A 19,274-nucleotide genomic window follows, 5' to 3' on the forward strand; every position below is an offset into this window, starting at 1 on the left:
AACTGGCCTTGGGCTGGTACAGAAATGAATTCATCTTCCTACCCACACCCACCCCCACCCTGTGTAGCTAAAAGAGAGTCATGTGGTCTCCACATCATTTTCTCAATCCCTTTTACCCTTCCCTCCACAAGTAAAATCCATAAACAAACTATACAGAATTCAAATTTTCCTTCACTATTACAAAACAAATACAAAACCAGCACCACAACAAGATCACTACCCCTAGCACAAATAAAGTCAAAGGCAGACAAAAAATCTGAAGACAGTATTTACTACTCATCACTGAGTAAGGAATCAATAAAAATGACAATATGCTAATGGAATAAAAGGTATGGGAGAAAGATCATAGAAAAGAAAATATAAGTGAAGTAAAGATGTTGAATTTCATTTGTAGTAAGAAAAAGCAAATTAAAACTACAGTGTGATACCATTTTACTTAGTTCACATTTAAAAATAAAAAGTACAAAAACTAGAACCATTGTACATTGCTTGTTAGAAGGCACTTGTTCAATTTCTTGGGAGGGTAATTGATCAAAATTAGCAACACATATACAACTATGGCTCAGGAATTTCACTTATAGAAATTTACTCCATAGATATTCTGTGGAATGTGTAAGAGGATATTTCCTGGAGCACTGCTGTTAAACCAAACAGAGTTTGAAAACAATTTAAGATGTCTGTCAATATAGATGGTCTCAATAAATTATGTTACATACACATAATGTAATATACTATGTACATGATACAATAAAAAGGTAGAAAATTGTCTCACTGTATATAAAAAACAAGAATCAACTCAAGCCTGTCTAGAGGAGACACACTTCAGGTTCACAAAGAGGAGATAGATGGACAGATACAGACTGCAAACAGCAACTATAAGAGAGTTGGAGTACTTATACTGGCATCAGGTAAAGCAGACTTTAGGACAATAAAGTTACTAGAGATAAAGAGGGACAGTATGTGAAGGCTAAGGGATCAGCACTAGTGGACATAACTGCACATTCTGTATAGCCTATCAGGACAGACAAATGGGAACTGCTGTGCTAGGAAGAACTAGATCACTAGAAACAAGAAGGGAAAGGCAATCTAGTTTTTATTGCATACCTTTGTGCATCCTTTGAATTGAGAACCATGTACATCTATTATACAAACACACAGCAACCTCATGGGTTTCTATGACTGCTTACAGGAGTCGAAATCAAACTGCTAACCATGCAGATCACAGCCCAGCACATAACCACTAGATCACTACTGTCCTTCCTGTCCAAACACGTTCTTATTTATTATGTTACTAGCTATCACTGAGTAAGTAGCGCCCAACTCAGGGCAATCCCGTGCACAATGGAACAAACGCTAGATGTCCAGTCCTCTGCTATTCCTACAATCAGTTGGAGATTGGACTGTGTGATTAACAGTATTTCAACTGACTGATTTTCGGAAGTAGACTGTCAGGTCTTTCCTCCTAGTCCACATTACTCTAGAATTTCCACTAAAACCTGTCCAGTATTTTAGTAACACGCAAGCCTCCAAAGACAAACTTTACATAAAGGTCAAGGTCCAGGCACTGAGCCTGGGTCTCCCACATGAAAGGAGAAAATCCTAACATTGCCTCATATACATACAGTACAACATATGAAAATACTGATTTTCATTATTAGGATATTTTAAAGCTAAAAGGTAGCTCTTTTAAAGTTATTCTTATTCCACGAGTCTCAGTTAAAAATATTCAACACTAAAATGAAATAAATAAAGAAGCTTTAACTTTGTTAATGACTCTATTGTCTTCTCACTTCATTAAAGGGTTCATCACAGTCCCACCTATCCATTTTTCCCCTTTAACTCACCTTGGCATTGGCAGTATCAAAAATGGTTTCAATTAGGATGATATCAACCCCGCCATCTAGAAGTCCTCTGGCTTGCTCTTGGTATGCTTCAACAAGCTCATCAAATGCTGCAAAATAATAACAACAATCCCACTCAGCACATCACTCGTTAATATTTTCTGAGTGGTCTAAGGGTATGCGAAGTAAGGCCTAGTACCTGTAAACTGGTTTTGGTTTCAAATTCATAGTTCAAGGACTACTCTACTGTTCTAGATTGTCTTCTCTCCTCCACAAAGACATATGGAAGTCCTACACACTGTACCTGTTGATATGACTCTGATTAGAAATAGTTTTCTTGCTATGTTCATAAGGTCATATGTAGAAGGGTGGATCCTGAGCCTGATTCCTTTTGAATGGTCTTACACAGAGAACTAGACATCAAATATGGGAATGCTAAGAAATGCCCAAAGCTATAGCAATTTCTCCTCTGGTCTACAGAAAAAAAAAAATTGGTGCTAACGACACTCTGAATTTTGACTTCTGGCCTCCAAAACTGTGAGACAAAAAAACCCCCTGTTTTTTAAAGTCACTTCCTTTGTAGTATTTTTTTTTTCTGCAGCAGTAACTAACACACCTATTCTTTTGCAAGAAATCAAATATTTATTTAGCAGTGGTAAAGGAAAACAAGTAAACTGAACACACAAATTACACCTAAACACTTGCCCATATCTGAGGTAAGAATGAATTAGTGCTTAGAGAGGCATGTGAATTTCTAGGACCTTGTACTTTACTCTCAGCATCCTTAAAATGTGATTTTTCCAAGAACTGTTTTAATTAGCCAATTAATAAATGTATCACACTGACTGAAACATCACGGATCAGCTGTATCTTCAACCCTCTTCGCGCTAATTCTGTAGCAGGATTTGGCTCCTGCCCAAGAACATTAACTGTCACCGAACAAATGTGTTCTGTCTGGTAAGGAATATTCAGCCTCAAATAAAAGTATTCAGTCACCCATAACACTACTAGAAAGCATTTCGGCTGTCTGTTTTTACCTGAGAGGATAGTGTCTTCCCCTGTTATATCTTCATACTTCCCCACAAAATTAATTAATTAATATAATAAACCAAAACCATCGACATTAAGTTGATTCCAACTTATAGTGACGTATACAGTGACCCTAAATCTTTATGGGAGCAGACAGTCTCATCTTTCTCCCAGGAGTAGCAGATGGTTTTACACTACCAACTTGAGGTCAGCAGCCAATACTTACCCCATGGTGCCACCAGGGCTACATGTGGCCATTAGCGAAACATAAATGTATTCTTAGCACCAAGTATACTTCATTACATACAGCATAAGAGAAAGAAGAAAGTACTTCCCCAATGTCATGTCTACACTGAAAGTATAGCCTGCCTACACATAAGCCACGATAAGCCAGTCCTGGTGGAAAATGTGTGGTATAACTGCACAGAAAGTTCTGTAAGCAAAACACAAACTGTACTTGCCTAATTTATCATCCACACATGTTATCACCTACCTGGTACATATAACTGATGTTTTTTTGTTTTTAGAATGTTAATGTCTAAGAAATGTGCCCAGATTCTTGTATTTTTAATAATTTGCATCTCAAATTCAAATACCATTGTTTACATAGTGTTGACTGCTTTCTATTATACTAAATAGGGATATAACTATAATAAACCAAGTCCTCATGTCCATATTGCTCAATCTATCCATTTAAAACTTGAGATTGGTTCTATTTCTACTGCTGATAAGCAGCACACTAACACAACACCATGTATAATCAAAAGCTAGCTCTCATAACTTATTTATGAATTAATATAAATATTTTATGTGGATCAATTCACAATAACCCTGACATTGATCTCATTTTATAAGTCAGAAAACTGAAACACAAAGGTACTTACCCAAGGTTAATTATTACATAAGCTACATACTCACTGATGTTCCTATAATCTGGCCTTTCCACAGAAGGGGACACAGAGAGTGTTTTATTGGTGGGGCCCAGAGCTCCAGCCACAAATCTTTTAATTCCTTTGCGGGAGGGTGGGGAGAAAAAAAAAGTATGACATCTAAATAATTCAACTTTTTTTTCTTCTGTAAGTCAATAACTATACAATTTTTCATAGATCAAAGGTCTATAATCCCATATCCACAATTTTGAAGTCCAAAAAGTTCGAAAAGCCTTTTTAAAAAATAGCAAAAAATCGACCCACCTGAATTTCAGAACCTTAAAAGTTCTACTTGTAACATAAGCTCTACAACAGCCACCACCTGTCTGTCAGTGGGTCGCACTGTGATGCCTTACGGGCTGCTGTGAGGCTGGAATTTCACACGCCAGCAGGGTCGCCCAAAGTGGACAAATTTCAGAGGCGTTCCAGACTAAGAACAGACAACCAAGGACTTGCCCCCCCGCACCCCACCCCAGAGGAAGGAACCACAGGAAACTTCATACATAGTTTCAAATTACTGTCACACACTGAAAGACTCATAAATGGAAACAAAAGGTTATCAGAGATAGTGCCACAGGCTGGGCCTTCTTAGGTCTGAGGGCACTCAAAATGTGAGTGAGGAGAAGCTACTTTCTTGGAGTGTAATAGATTACTAGTCAGGTAAAGCCTGTGTAAGTGTAAAGCCTTTGGAATCTTGATTTGCTGATGGAGCATAACAATTCAAAGTAAGTAGGAAGAACTACATAAATCTTCTAGTTACTAGAACCTGGAATGTGCAAAGTATAGATCCAGGAAAATTGGAAGCCATCAAATATGAAATGGAATACATAAAAATCGATAATCTAGGCATCAGTGAGCTGAAATAGATTGTATTGGCCATTCTGAATGAAAAAAATATCACATGATTTACTATGCCAAGAATAACGCAATCAAGAGGAATAGCATAGCAAGCAGTGTTAGAATGGATCATGCTAACTCTATCATGAAGTACAATGCTGTCTATGATACAATTGTATCTATCCACCTTCAAGGAAATGCAATCAATACACCTTTCATTCAAATTTATGGACCAACCACAAAAACTAGTGATAAAGAAATTGAAGAATTCTACTATGACTTCAGTCAGAATTTGCTCAAACATGCAATCAAGAAGCATTGATAATTATTGGTGATTGAAATGCAAAAGTTGGGGGAAAAACATCAAGGAACTGTAGTTGCAAAATATGGACTTAGGTTGAAAACTAAGCTAAAGATTGCATGACGGAATATTATAAATCCAAAAAGTTGTTCAAAACAATCATTTTTTGCACACAAAAAGTGACAATATACATGGACTTCTTCATAAGGAATGCACAGAAATCAAATTTACTACATATGTGGAAAGAGAGAAGAGCCCTGGTGCGGCAGAAGTTACTCATGGGTCTGTGAACTGCATGGCTGGCAATTTGAAACCACCAGGGAACCCTAGAGAGGAAGACTGGGCTTTCTAATCCAATAAACAGTTAGTCTTGGAAACCCAACAGGGTAGTCATTATGAGTCAGCACTGACTCAATGCCAGTGAATTTTGGTTTGAATGGTAAGGGGTGATAGAGAAGCCTAATATCAGCAGCTAAAATCAGACCGGAGGCCAACTGTGAGATAAACCAATTGTATGATCAGTTCTGGTTAAAGACGAGGAATATTAAAATAAGTCCATTAGAGTCAAAATACAAACTTGAGTCTATCCCATCAGAATTTCAAAAGCATTTCAAAAACATATTTGCTGCATTTAAAACTAATGACAGAAAACCTATGTGTGGGCATCAAAACCATCACTCATGAAGAAAACAAGGCAATTAGAAAGACAGGGGTAAAAAAAAGACCAATAGTTGTCACAAGAGAATCTGAAAACTTCTCTTAATAATAAAAGTATATAAAGCAAATGGAATCAATGATGAAATAAGAGTTGCATATGAGGGGGGAACTCCCCACAAAAACCCCAGGAACTCCCCCCTACCCCAAGCTATATATTTACATTTTTTTAGAAAGCAACCTTATCACCTTCAAAGTTCTCTCCATTAATACTTGTCAAATCTGCGATTCCATTCTTGGAAATATTTTTTCAAACTCATGTTTGGCTAGCTGACACCACCTCCCTCGTTTTTATTTCACCTCTTCTATGTCATCACCGCTGTCCTTTCATGTCCCTCTTCATGGAAACAAAAAGAAGTTTCACAGAGAGAGGTCAGGTGAATAAGGTGCATGGGGCAAGAGAGACATGTTGGTTTTTTGCCCCAAACTGGTGAACTGATATGGCTGCATGAGCAGGTGCACTGTTGTTGCAGCAAAACCAGCCTCCTGTCTGCCACAAATCAGGCCTTTTTTGTCACACGCTGTTATGCAATCTTTTCAGAACCTTAAAAGTGAAAGCTCAATTAACAGTGTGACCTGGTGGAATGACCTCCAGATGCACTATGAGTCAACATTTTCGTCCATTTGGGAAGTTGGCAGATGTCCAGAATGAGGTTTGTCATCAATCAAGACTTCGCCACTTGTATACTTGAGTTTTTCCCATCGCGCTGTCCTTGGAAGTTCTTTTCAATATCACAATATTTTCTGCGCATTTTTCCCAAGCAGGTAACAAAATTCACAGCTACACACTGTTCTCTTAAATCAATCATCACATAAAACAAGGTTCGAGTGACACTGCTTTCATGAAAAAATTCAACGTGACAAGAGAGAACCTTCCCAGGTGAGGACACTGGGTGCACTAACTCAGAGTGAGTTGCTTGATGCTCACCTAGCAGGAAAAATGTATAGTACAAAAGCTCTGCTTCACCTAGGGAAATTTCATAATATTGCAAAGGGCAGTTTAAGAAAACAAGGGTAGGTATTATAATGAAATGTGCAAAGACTTACAGTTAAAAACCAAAACAGAAGAACACACTCAATATATGTGAAACTGAAAGAATTGAAGAAAAAATTTAACCCTCAAGTTCCCATAATAAAAGATTCTATGGGCAAAATATAGAATGACACAAAAGAGTGTGAAACTTAAAAAAAAAGAAAAAGAGTTTGGAACGAATAGTCAGTCACTGTACTAAAAAGAATTAGTTGACATTCCACCACTTCAGGAAGTAGCTATCACCAAGAACCAATGTTCCTGTAGGAAAAAACTTCACTTATCACTGAAGGTATCCATCAAAAACAAGGTCCAGGAACTCATGGAACATCCATTGAAATGTTTCAAGAAGCTAGCGATGCACTGGAAGCACTTACTCATCTATGCCAGGAAATTTGGAAGACAGTTCCTTCGACAATTGACTAGAAGAGATCCATATTTGTACCCATTCCAAAGAAAAATGACCTAACAGAATGCTCAAATTTTAGAATATGCAAGTAAAATTTTACTGAAGATCATCCAACAGCTGCAGCAGTTCACTGACAGAGAACTGCCAGAGGTTCCAGCTCAATTGAGAAGAGGATGTGGAACTGGGGATAGCATTGCTGATGACAGGTAGATCTTGACTAAAAGTAAAGAATACCAGAAAGATGTGTACTTGTGTTTTATTAACTATGACAAAGCATTTGACATTGTGGATCATAACAAACTATGGATAACTTTGAGAAGAATGAGAATACTGGAACACTTCATTGTGCTAATGTGTAAAATATACATGGACCAAGAGACAGTTGTGTGAACAGAAAGAGGATGTGCTGCATGGGTTAAAATCAGGAAGGTGTGCTACAGGATTGTATCCTCTTAGGTTACTTATTCAATCTATATAATGAGCAATTCATCAGAGAAGCTGGCTTATATGAAGAATATGGCATCAGAATTGGAAAAGGCATATTAACAACCTGCCATATGCAGATGACACAACTTTGCTTGCTGAACTCAAGGAAGACTTGAACTACTTGCTGATAAACTATTACAGCCTTCAGTATGGATTATAACTTAATGTAAAGAAGCCCAACACCCTCACACCTGGAACAATAGGTAACATCATCATAAATGGAGAAAAAAATTCAAGTTGTCAAGCTTGGATCCACCATCAATGTTCATGGAGGCAGCAATCAAGAAATCAAAAGAGGAACTGCATTATGTAAATCTGCTGTATAAGACCTCTTTAGAGTATTGAAAAGCAAGGATGTGGGGGTGTGAACAAACCCAGGGACAAGGGAACAAGGATCTAAAATTGATGGCAAGGAGGGCGTAGGATACCTGGTAGGGCTTGATCAAGGGCAATATAGCTGAGAGGAATTACTGAAACCCAAATGAAGGCCAAACCTGATAGAGGGACAAAAGGAAATAGAATAAAGAACTAGGAGGCAAAGGACATTTATAGAGGTCTAAATTCAGGCATGTACATATGTAAATATATTTATACAAAATGATAGGGATATAGATCTATGCACATATATTTATATATTAAGTATCAAAGTAGCAGATGGACATTGGGCCTCTACTCAAGTACTCCCTCAATGCAAGAACACGTTGTTCTAATAACCTGGCATTCTGCGATGCTCACCTTCCTGACATGATAACTGAAGACAAAAACATGGGTGCAAATGTGGCAAGAAAGCTGATGGTGCCCGGCTATCAAAAACATAATGTCTGGGGTCTTAAAGACTTGAAGAAAAACAAGCAGCCATTTAGCTAAGAAGCAACAAAGCCCACAAGGAAAAACGCTAGCCTGTGTGATCAGGAGGTATCGATGGGATCAGGTATCAAGCAAAGATGCAAAACAAAAAAATCATATCAGTGTGAATGAGGGGCAGCATGGAGTAGAGACCCAAAGCCGATCTGTAGACAATTGGACATCCCCTTACACAAGGTCACAAGATATGAGTCAGTGAGGGTGCAGTACAGCACCAATGAAACATACAACTTTCCTCCAGTTCTAATGCTACCTCCCACCCACTATCATGACCCCAACCCTACCTTTCAAATCTGGCAGACCAGAACATGTACATGGGTACAGAACAGAGCTGGAAACACAGGGAAACCAGGGCAGATAAACCGCTCAGGACCAATAATGGGAGTAGCGATACTAGGAGGGTAAGGGTAAAGTGGGGGGAGCTGAGAGGTAAGGATGGAGAGGCATTGTCTTATATACTTTGGATATGTTGTCAGAAGAGACTAGTTCCTGAAGGAGGACATCATGTTTGGTAAAGAAAAGGGGCAGTGAAAAATAAGGTGCCAAGGTGATGGATTGGCATCGTGGCTAGAACAGTGGGCTCAACCATAGCCACAATTGTGAGGATGGTACAGGACCAGGGAGTGTTTTGTTCCATTGTGCATAAGTTCACTAATGAGGCAGAACAGACTTGCTGACACTCAACAACTACGAAAGTGCCTTATAGCAGCATGCAACTTGAAATACTCCCTAGTATTATTGTACTGTAGGCAGATACTTTACCAAGGAGAAAAATTAAGTCAGGACATATTGAAATCTGAAGTAAATGCCAGGGCCATTTTTAATGACTGTTTTATAGAAACTGTCTGCAAGGTGTGGAACCACTTTGGCTTTTGGTCTTGGTTCCTAAGAGTTACACCACATATGAAGCCAATGAATTGGGGGCTGACTAGATCAAGAAGAATCACTTGGGCACGCAAAGCTGACTAAGCTTCAGGAGTCCCATGAGGCCAAAATATTGTTGAAGGCTGCATTAACTTTTAGATTGGGTAATTAAAAGTCTGGTTTCAGGAGGGTAAACCTCCCCTGGGAAGACAGAAGTTACATGTTAGGCCTTTCCCAAACCTCCTCTTTGTGAATGGATACTTTTTCCTTCTAGAGTAAAAGTAGGCCTTTCTATTCAGTTTGAGAGTCCTTTCACTGCATTACCAGATTTAAAATATAAGACCAGAGTTCAGTGACCCAACCTGGAATGAGTGGTGATGAGGACGAAATGGCTGCACTGCAGGTGGGATCTGAACTGACACAGAATGGAAAACAGATTTCCCTGGACCTGGCTGTTATCACAGTGACAGTAAGCTTTTCTCTAAGTTAAAGTTTTTAGAATGGATTACAAGTCAATGTAGGAAAAACAAAATCCTCACAACTGGACCAATAAACAATATAATAATAGAGAGAAAAATATTGAGGTTGTCAAGGATTTCATTTTACTTGGGATTCCAACGCATTTCATGTACTTTACACACGTTACACTAGAGGACCATCATGCTTGGTAAATTGGAGGGTCAGTGAAAAAGACCCTCAATGAAATGGATTCTCACATTGACTGCAACAATCAGTTCAAACTTAACAGCAATTACAAGAGGGGGGGGGAGGTGCATGTACAGGCAGTATTTTGTTGTACATAGGGTGATATGAGGAGTCCTGATGGCATAATGGTTATGTATTGGGCTTCAACTCACAAGGTCCACAGTTCAATACTACCAGCTATTCTGCAGGAGAGAGACAGGGCTTTCCAGTCCCGTAAACAGTTACTCTTAGAAACGCAGAGGCAGTTCTACCCTGTCCTATGGAGTCACTATGAGTTGACATCAACTTGATGGCAGTAGAAGGGTGACATGAATCAGAGCCAACGCTACAGTACTTAATAGCAAAGTCTATGGTTTTCAAAACTACCTGATAGAATATCTTTATTTTATATATCTTTAAAATACCAGTGGTAACTGCTCGTTATCTTTGGTAATTTTACTTCTTTTTCATCTTTGGTAATTTTAATCACCCCATAGCCTAGGATATGCTTTACAATTTACTGGAGATTACTGACTCGTTAACAATGCAGCCTCTAGATAGTTTGCAAGTCCAATACTCTATGTTCCCCACAGCAGAGCAGTAACGTTAGAAAAAATTTCCTTCTTCTTTGCTTTAAAAATTCAAGAGCCTCTGACCTGTGACTCTGTTTGAGCTACTGCCTATGTATTTCCATGGATTTAAGCATTATCTCTCAGAAACACAGCTCTGCAAATTGCTTGTCTTCATTAGTGTGATATGTGTCTAGCTTCTTACCAATTTTACTCTACATCTTTCCTGATGGCAATAATTTCACAATGTTAGGGGATTCCATATACTTCTACTATTGTTTTTTCTCCCTCAAGCCCTCTCCTACCAACTGATGACCAAGTATTCTTATGGAAGAGTACCCAATTATTTTGAAGAATTCTTAGCAAAACTAAATCTAATGGTATAAAATATTTTTTATGTGCTTCACAGAGCCTTAAAACACTGCAGTAAGATGTAATAGAAAACGTTGGAAAGCTAGTATGCTGGAGTGAAATTTCATAATTTTTTTAAAATCCAGGTATCTATAACTTTCAGCAAATAGTGATACTAGGCAAGTAGGGCATGTGCAACACTAATAGAGGGGATTGGTCAATTTAAGTTGTCACTCCCCTACTATAAGAATGGGTCACCTCCTGAGAAGCAGGAAGAGAGAGAAATCCCAGGACCATCTAAGAAGAAGAGCCACCAATGGAGTACATTAGAGATCTCTGTTGGAAGTGGCTAAGACCAAGACCTGAGGTACCAGAGTCTGAAGCACAGATCATAGAACTAAGCAGGCCAAGACTGGAGACTGAGGCATAGAAACAACCACACGATAAGAAGAATAGAGCCAAGAGACTATGAAACTTTAAGACAGAGCAGTGGGCTGGCTTCCTAGCCCCCGAGAGCAAACGTCAAAGGATCACATGGCTGAGAACTAGAGGACTGGAGAGAAACTTAGCTACTGATTCAAGAGAGCTGTTGCTATGGACCAATAACTGTACCCTTACTGTTTATTGATCTGGACTTATGGTAACTTGTGAACTTCTCTAATAAATTCCGTAATTTTGAGTTTTTACTGCTATATTCTACATGGGCACTGACGCAAATTATTGAACCCAACAAAAGTAAAATGTAGTGAGAACATTTTCTTAGAATAAAGAAGGATAAAGGGAGATAGAGGTATGTCTGAACTCTGCCTTGTGTAAGAAGCCCTAAGTTAATGGGGAGTTAGCGTCTTCTTATCCCTTGTGTAGCCAGAGAAAGTTAGATATGAGCCCCAATGCCATTTTTGCAGGCAGTATCTTGAACTAAAGGTCAGTCATGGTGAAGTTGGTGGCTTTAAAAGAATGCTGTGTAAAAGTCTACTAATAACCAAAATGACCTGAGAGTGTGCATCCATGAAAGCCAAGGTTCCTGCTACAAAGTCAGGCAATAGCCTTCAACAGAATCTAGAGTAGACCCTTAGCCCAAGGTTCAGAGGGATGGACAACTCTTGGCTGTTTGCTTATTAAACTGCAGAGAAATTATCTATAAATAAGCACAATACAGTGTCTATAGTGTTGCTCGTGATAGAAACAGCACATCATGGATAACTATCTGCGCGCAAAAGAGAGAAAAGTGTTCCTTACCTGTCTGGAGAGTCACCTCCTCCGCAGCTCTTTTTGCCACAGCTGCGGAGCACGTGTTCATCTGATAGGCCTAGCACAGCAAGCACATGTATTAGTTCATCTGTCTTCTTCTCCCTCCAAAAATAAGACATTCATGACCACCTAACACTCAGTGTTGTCAATTGGGAAGGAAACACAGAGTGAATTAACTTGAGGTCTGTAAGAAATCTTTGCCAAAAAGGCATATTGGCTATCCTGGCCATCAAAGGCAACATTTGAAAAAGCAAGCGACCTTGGGAACTACTTTTAGGTTCTTCCATATTTCCATCACTCACGTCTTACAGAATTTTAATATGGAAACACAATTTCATAAGAGGGGGCTTCAAAAAGTTCAGGAATGAATTGAAGATAAAGGAGTTTTCCTACAGGTGTAAAAGACAACTAAATCTGCCAACAAATACTTTCAAAAGCCTCACAAAACTATGTGCACACAGCCAATTATTTGTGTTTATCAATAGTAAGTTTGCTTTACCCATGAAAGAAGCCAGTTGGAAAATGAATGGGCTAAGAGTTAGCTTAACTATGCAGCTCTCAAAGTTTTCCTCACTATAACTACCAAATGCAGTAAATGCTCATGAGCATCTTAGGAAGAAAAAAGGAATTCTTACCAAATGTTCAAGGCCATAGTCAGCTTGGGCAACACTAGTGCTACTGAAAGTATTTGTTTCAATGATATCTGCACCAGCCAGCAAGTATTCCTGCAACAAGAAATAGTAATGTCAGTGTTCATGAGTTTGAGAGTCCCTATCCCCCACAATGCACTTCTTCATTACTACCACCAAACATATTTTGATCACTTACTAAGTTTAGCAGGATTAACTCTTAACCATAGTGGGTTAAAAGTTGAGCTGCTAACAGCAAACAGAGGTTCGAGACTACCAACTGCTACACAGGAGAAAGATTAGCCTGGTGGCTACAGTTCAGAAACCTGATGAAGCAGTTCTACCCTGTGCTAAAATGTCACTATGAGTTGGAATCAACTTAATGACAAGGGACAGTTTAGGCTAAGCCAAAATCTAAACCAGTTCTCAAGTCAGTTCTAACTCATGATGACCCCATGAATTTCATAGAACTGTGCTCCATAGAGTTTTCAATGACTTTTTCATCACTACTGAACATTTTTGATCACACACTAAGCTTAAAAGAGGAGTCTTTCTTCCAAGGTACCTCCAAGAGGATCTGAATTGCCAGTCTTTTGGTTAGTAATAGAACACTTAACCATGTCTCACCAAGAAAATATAAGTGATGCAAAATGCTAAAAGAACCTCATGGAAAGTGGTGTGTGAGTAATTAAGAATTGAATTCAGACCCAGTTTGTACATTAGCTTACAAGCAAATTCCTTACACTGTTTCCGTTTCCTCTTCTAAGAGTACGAAATGATCCAGAGGATGGCTGCATCATAAGACAATGAATCAAGTACCTAGCAAGTGATGGGTACAACCGAAATTAGTTCTGTTCCCTTCTTACCTAGCAAGTGATGGGTACAACGAAATTAGTTCTGTTCCCTTCCTTCTCCAAGATTCAGCACTGTCTGATCCTCATTAGATCTACACACTACTTCTGAGATCTCAAGCTGTGAATGTCCTCTTCCCAGTGTCTTTAGTCCACAGCTCTTAAGTCCATCTGAACTAGTGCTGCCACCTTATTAGAATGTGGTGACTTTGATGCCCCCACCCTCTCTAGGTGTGAAGCCTGTCTTTTTTATGTCACTCCATGCATACCATCTCAATTTCATTCTAACTTGTCTCCTAAAATTCCTCAACCCCTTGATTTTGCAATTCTGAGCTTTAGAAAGAGATAAGAAATGAAAACAAAATTTACAGACTTATAGTAATTCATCAATGCCCCAAATATCCAGCAACAGGGAAACAGTTCAACAAAACAATTGTTAGTTGTGTGGCATCAAGTTGATTAGTTGATTTATGATTCACTGCTAGGGCACAAAGCAAGACTGACACTCCAGCCACGCCCTCAACTCCAGCTCAAGCTCCCAAAGGTACCCAGGCTCCCACGAAGTAGAGTTTTCTGTCTGAGGATGAAAGTGTCTTGTGTGAACCCTGGGCTGCCATCTGCAGGGAGCTGATGTCTTCCTGTGCTACTGGTACAAATAAACCTAAGGCAGGCAACAACAAAAAATTTACAGCCTCAGAAAACTTATGCAGTATCTTTAAGAGTTGTAATCAACTTGAAGGCAGCAAATTATAGGGTCTCTTTTAAAGAATTAAAATTTATTTTTTAAAAAGCACAAATTAACTGAAAACAAAGTTAATGCTTAGGGTTATGGGAATTAGTTAAATAAACTTCAAAATATTTTTTGAAAAATTGAATTGAAAGAATAAAGGAAATTTTCCACATTTTGTATAAGTCCTGCCATATAATAGGTTACGATAAAGTTACTAAAAGCATTATTTCAGAGACTTGCAGTTGCTGGTCCAACATGTAAAAGCTGTAGAAGTCATCACTCTTGCCCTCACAAAAAGTCAGAAGCTTCAAAACTGAACATCCATCATTCTTCTTACAACTATCAGAGAACAGAGATTACAGGGAAACCAGGAAAGAACCTAAGAAGCATAGCTTATCAAAAGCAGAAGCCCACCCTAGAGCCAGTTCCTTTAGGAATACTTAATTGGAATTGACAGGTTGCTGGAAGTTCAGTACAGATTACCTTAAGAGTTCAAAACTCCAGGGTTCAGTCTACATGAGTTTACCTCACCAGGTTTTCAGGATGAAAATGAGAAAATTCCTCTAGTACTTGCAGCTGGTAGAATTGTAAATAACCCTCTTTTAAATAAGCCCAGGTCCCAGAAACAATGGGCCCGTCCTCAAAAATTTTTTCATCAGATCTTAACTTGGATTTTACCAGGTGCTAAAGGAGCAGGAGAAGAACTCAGTAGTGTATAAGGCCAGGAGAGTAGTTCAAACTTATCAGCCACTTTGGGGGAGAAAGAAGAGATTTTCTGCTCCCGAAAGATTTATAGACAGGTCTACTCTATTCCATAGAGTCCGAGAGTCAAAATCAACTCATTGGCCCATGAGTTTGGTACTTTTTGGTTTAAGGATCTAGAAGGAAACCGGATGGAACTCAGCTGCTAACCAAAGGGTTGGTGGTTCGAACCTACCACCTAGTCCATCGGTGAAAAGACGTGGCGATGTACTCCCATGAAGATGTAACCTATGTCTAACCAAGTCATATTCAATGTACAGTATCTCACTGCCATCATGTCAATTCTGACTCCTAGAGATCCTTTAGGACAGAGTAGAACTGCCCCTGTGGATTTCCAGCACTGTGAATCTGTATAAGAATAGAAAGCCTCATTTGTCTCCCATACAATGACTGATGGATTATAATGCTTCAGTAGTGGAGTGGAATACAATCTTTGCTGCACAAATCAACCCACGGGACAGCTCTACTCTGTCTTACAGGGTTGCTACAAGTCATCACACAGAAGGCACTTGAAGGGTAAGCCCCAACGCCAGCCCCACTGTACCCTTCTTGTCTCATTAAAGGGGGTAGGGCAAGTTGGAAAGCATTTATTATGTTTGCTGCCCAAGAACGAAGACTCATTAAAACACTGAAACATAATCATAGGGTTATAGAACACTCACCCTTCCCCCACATCTTTTCACCCTATCAATAGGGCTCCTGAGTAATAATGAAATTACAGCTAAAGAACTATCATATAGGGCAGTACTCTCATATAAAGTACCCATGAGATAATGAGGTATCAAGATCAGTCAGGAGAGTAAAAGTAGAGACCTGGACCAGACAGAGGCAAGAACAGTTCCCTTATATAGGCAGTTCTCAGCCTGTGGGCCGCGACCCCTTTGGGGGGTTGAACAACCCTTTCACAGGAGTAGCAAAATTACACTTACAAAGTAGCAACAAAATAATTTTATGGTTGGGAGTCACCAGGACATAAAGTAGACATAAACTATTAAAGGATCGCAGCATTGTGAAGGTTGAGAACCACTGCCTTATATAATTGAATGGGATAGGTGCTCAGAGAAATTCCAATAGTCAAGCCTTCTCCTAACAAAATCTTCAAGGTACTTTAAACAGAAGCAGAACCAACAGAACCTTGCTACATAACATCATCTAGTGGGAACAGATCATGCTTGCACGGAAGTTCCCAGAAAATTGTCCGTGGACCCCTTAAAAAGCTGGGGAAGGCATGCACAGGCCAAAGAAGCCAATGTCTGTGTACTTGTGGTACTGGAGTAGTTTCCTTCCTCCTCTCAAAAAATCAGACTCAATGGCAAATCATAGCCCCTTATAGTTGCCCTTTGAGTTACTGACACTCTAACTGTTTTACAGGAATAGAAAGCCTCCCTCATCTTCCTTCTGCGGAGTGGCTGGTGGTTTCAAACTGCAACCTTATAGATTGCAGCCTGTGGTAGTTACACAATTTCATGTCAATTTGAAGATAGAGTGTATGGGTGGTATTCAATCTGTCAATCACGTCACAGCCTAATGTGACTCCCCTGTGGGCATGGCTTTCTCATAAAGAACCTCCCCCGGGAACCTCCCCCTGTCTTTGCCTTCACCTTCCTGCTGGCAGGTGACCTGCCATAAACCATCATTGGATCCACAAGACTTTGCTCCCACTGGCCAGTGATGTTCCTGCATTCTGTGTTATTGTCTGTGGCTGTGTGAATCTGAAAAGGGACTTATGGACTAGTATATGATTTATGGACTTGAGTTGCCTAGGCTGGGATGTTTGCTTGATAACATAATTACTTCTTGATATAAAGCTTTCTCTTACAAATATACAAGTTGTCACTGGATTTGTTCTCTAGTCAACCTCATCTTACACACAGCCCAACACGTAACTACTATACCAGGTTTCCTCATTCTTCTGCCTAGGATCTATGAGATCCTAATTCTGGTACCCTATATCTAGTAAGTCAAGAGAAAAAGAAGATGCTGGAAAAAGAAGTATCATTCTTTACCATAGTGAGATTAAACCAGTTTCTCTAGGCACAATGGTCACCAGAATTCTTTTAATTCTGTGTTTTTAACTACCTCTGGTGAGCATCAGTGCTGGATCCAAAGATGAGGGAACCTTCACTGAGAACTCTTTTCTTTCTCTCCTTTCCCTATTGGTTTGGTTCCTGTCTTATACTGTCTTGTGTAAGGAATCCTAGTAGCTTAGTGGTTATGTGTTGGGCTGCTACCAGCAAGGACAGCAGTTTGAAACCACAAGCTACTTCTCGGCAGAAAGACAAGGCTTCCTACTCCTATGATGAGTTACGGCCTTGGAAATCCACAGGGCAGTTCCACCCTTTTCTGTAGGGTTGCCATGAGTTAGAAACAACTCGATATTATTAAGTTTGGTTTAGTTTATTGTCTTGTATGGTACTATTTAAATCCTCTGTAAGGCATGCTAAGGGGTAGGAGGGATGGGTACCTCTTCTGTGGTAGTTACATAATTTCATGTTAACTTGAAGATATATAAAAGTGTACAGGTGATACTCAACCTGTCAATCAGGTCACAGCCTGGTGGTACCTCCTTGTAGGCAAAATTGTCACATGAGGGCCCAGAGAATCTCCCCTTCTCTCCGTGCCTTCACCTTCTGGCTGGTGGATCCTGGTTATTTCCAGCACCCTAGAGATTTTAGCAACACCATTGGATCTACATGGTGTCATACTCACCAACCTCTGATATTCCTGCCTTCTGCAACGTTACTTGTGACTGAGTGAGTCTGAAGAGGGATTTATGGACTAATATCAGACTTAGGGACTTGAGTTGTACTAGGCTGGGATGTTTTCCAGATACATAAGTACTTCTTGATATAAAGCTCTTTCTTACACATGGATTTGTTTTTCTAGTCATCCCAGCCTAACACATCTTCCATTTAAAAGATGACAAGGAAGGATTCTATAAGCCTTTAGCTTTTCGGAAATTCATGACCTTTCTCTGGCTGACTGCCATAAGGTCCAGATAGGATGAAAATTTGTATCTGTGAGGCTGGCTTTTCTAAGTCTCTGTCTTGCCCTTGAAAACCGGGTTACTGTTTCCCTGAGCTTGTTGTATATTGAAATGGCCTCACTGTTCTTTCCCCTGCACTGACAATGCTGCGAGTCTGAAGTGGAGAAAAGAATATTGAATTTGAGTGTTTTAAAAAGTTTTAGAGCCTCAAATAAAGTTCTCCAACATTGCCTCTATGTCTAAGCAGAGCAAATTGTCTCTTGATAAAGACAAGAATCTAATTCTGGAAAGAGGCTCATTTGAATAGAGACTTTAATTACTTATAAATGCATATTGCAAATTCTAAGGAAACCACTAAAAAGATTTTTTTTTATAAGGATAGTTTACAGGCTCGGAGAGAAAGGAAAATGCTGAATTAAAATAGGAGAAAGCAGAACATGAATGGTAGACTTAAAAGAAGCAAATAACAGGCAAAAATTAGAAAACAATTGTCATAGGTACTAATACAATGACATTAACTATCTATTTAAATGTTAAAAACTAGATTATCAGAGTGCTTATCTAAAAAACAGACACAACTACATGTTGTTTACAAGAATTCACTTTATATTTTTATATAGAGCAGTGGTTCTCAACCTTTCTAGTGCCACGGCCCTTTAATAGTTCCTCATGTTGTGGTTACACTCCCCCCACCCCAACCATAAAATTATTTTTGTTGCTACTTCGTAAGTGTAATTTTGCTACTGTTATGAATCAAGCGACCCCCGTGAAAGGGTCGTTCGACACACCCAAAGGGGTCACAACCCACAGGTTGAGAACCGCTGATATAGAGGGACAGGTGGATTAAAAGTAAAGTGGGATTATCCCTCCTTCTTTTCAACAATTTGGGTGTACAATTAGGTAAAGAAAATGTGAAATTTTCACTATTTGCAGACAATATGATTTTATATATTGAGAATCTTAAGGTATGCACAACAGGTTTGCTGGAAAGAGTTTAGTAGAATAGTAGGATACAAGATTAACATGCAGAAATCATTTGGATTCCTATATACCAGTGATGGAAATACAGAAAAAAATATCAAGGATCCAGTACCAGTCACAATAAGCACACAAAAACTGAAATACCTAGGAATAAACCTAACCAAGAAAAAAAAGAC

At 39.2% G+C, this 19,274-nt stretch overlaps 1 protein-coding gene across 4 annotated transcripts in view; it reads right to left on the minus strand.

Annotated features, from left to right (window-relative positions):
- Positions 1 to 19,274, minus strand: part of MTR (5-methyltetrahydrofolate-homocysteine methyltransferase) — a 190,293-nt gene that overhangs the window by 154,114 nt on the left and 16,905 nt on the right. For all 4 annotated transcript variants that reach the window (XM_075556395.1, XM_075556396.1, XM_075556397.1 and 1 more), the window contains exons 3-6: positions 12,795 to 12,884; positions 12,148 to 12,217; positions 3,789 to 3,881; positions 1,845 to 1,951 (exon numbers count right to left, since the gene is read on the minus strand). In XM_075556395.1, coding sequence (XP_075412510.1) covers positions 1,845 to 1,951; positions 3,789 to 3,881; positions 12,148 to 12,217; positions 12,795 to 12,884 — 360 coding nt within the window. The remainder of the gene's footprint in view (positions 1 to 1,844; positions 1,952 to 3,788; positions 3,882 to 12,147; positions 12,218 to 12,794; positions 12,885 to 19,274) is intronic.

Source organism: Tenrec ecaudatus, chromosome 8 (genome assembly GCF_050624435.1).
Source record: "Tenrec ecaudatus isolate mTenEca1 chromosome 8, mTenEca1.hap1, whole genome shotgun sequence".
In the NCBI taxonomy this organism is placed as follows: Eukaryota; Metazoa; Chordata; class Mammalia; order Afrosoricida; family Tenrecidae; genus Tenrec; species Tenrec ecaudatus.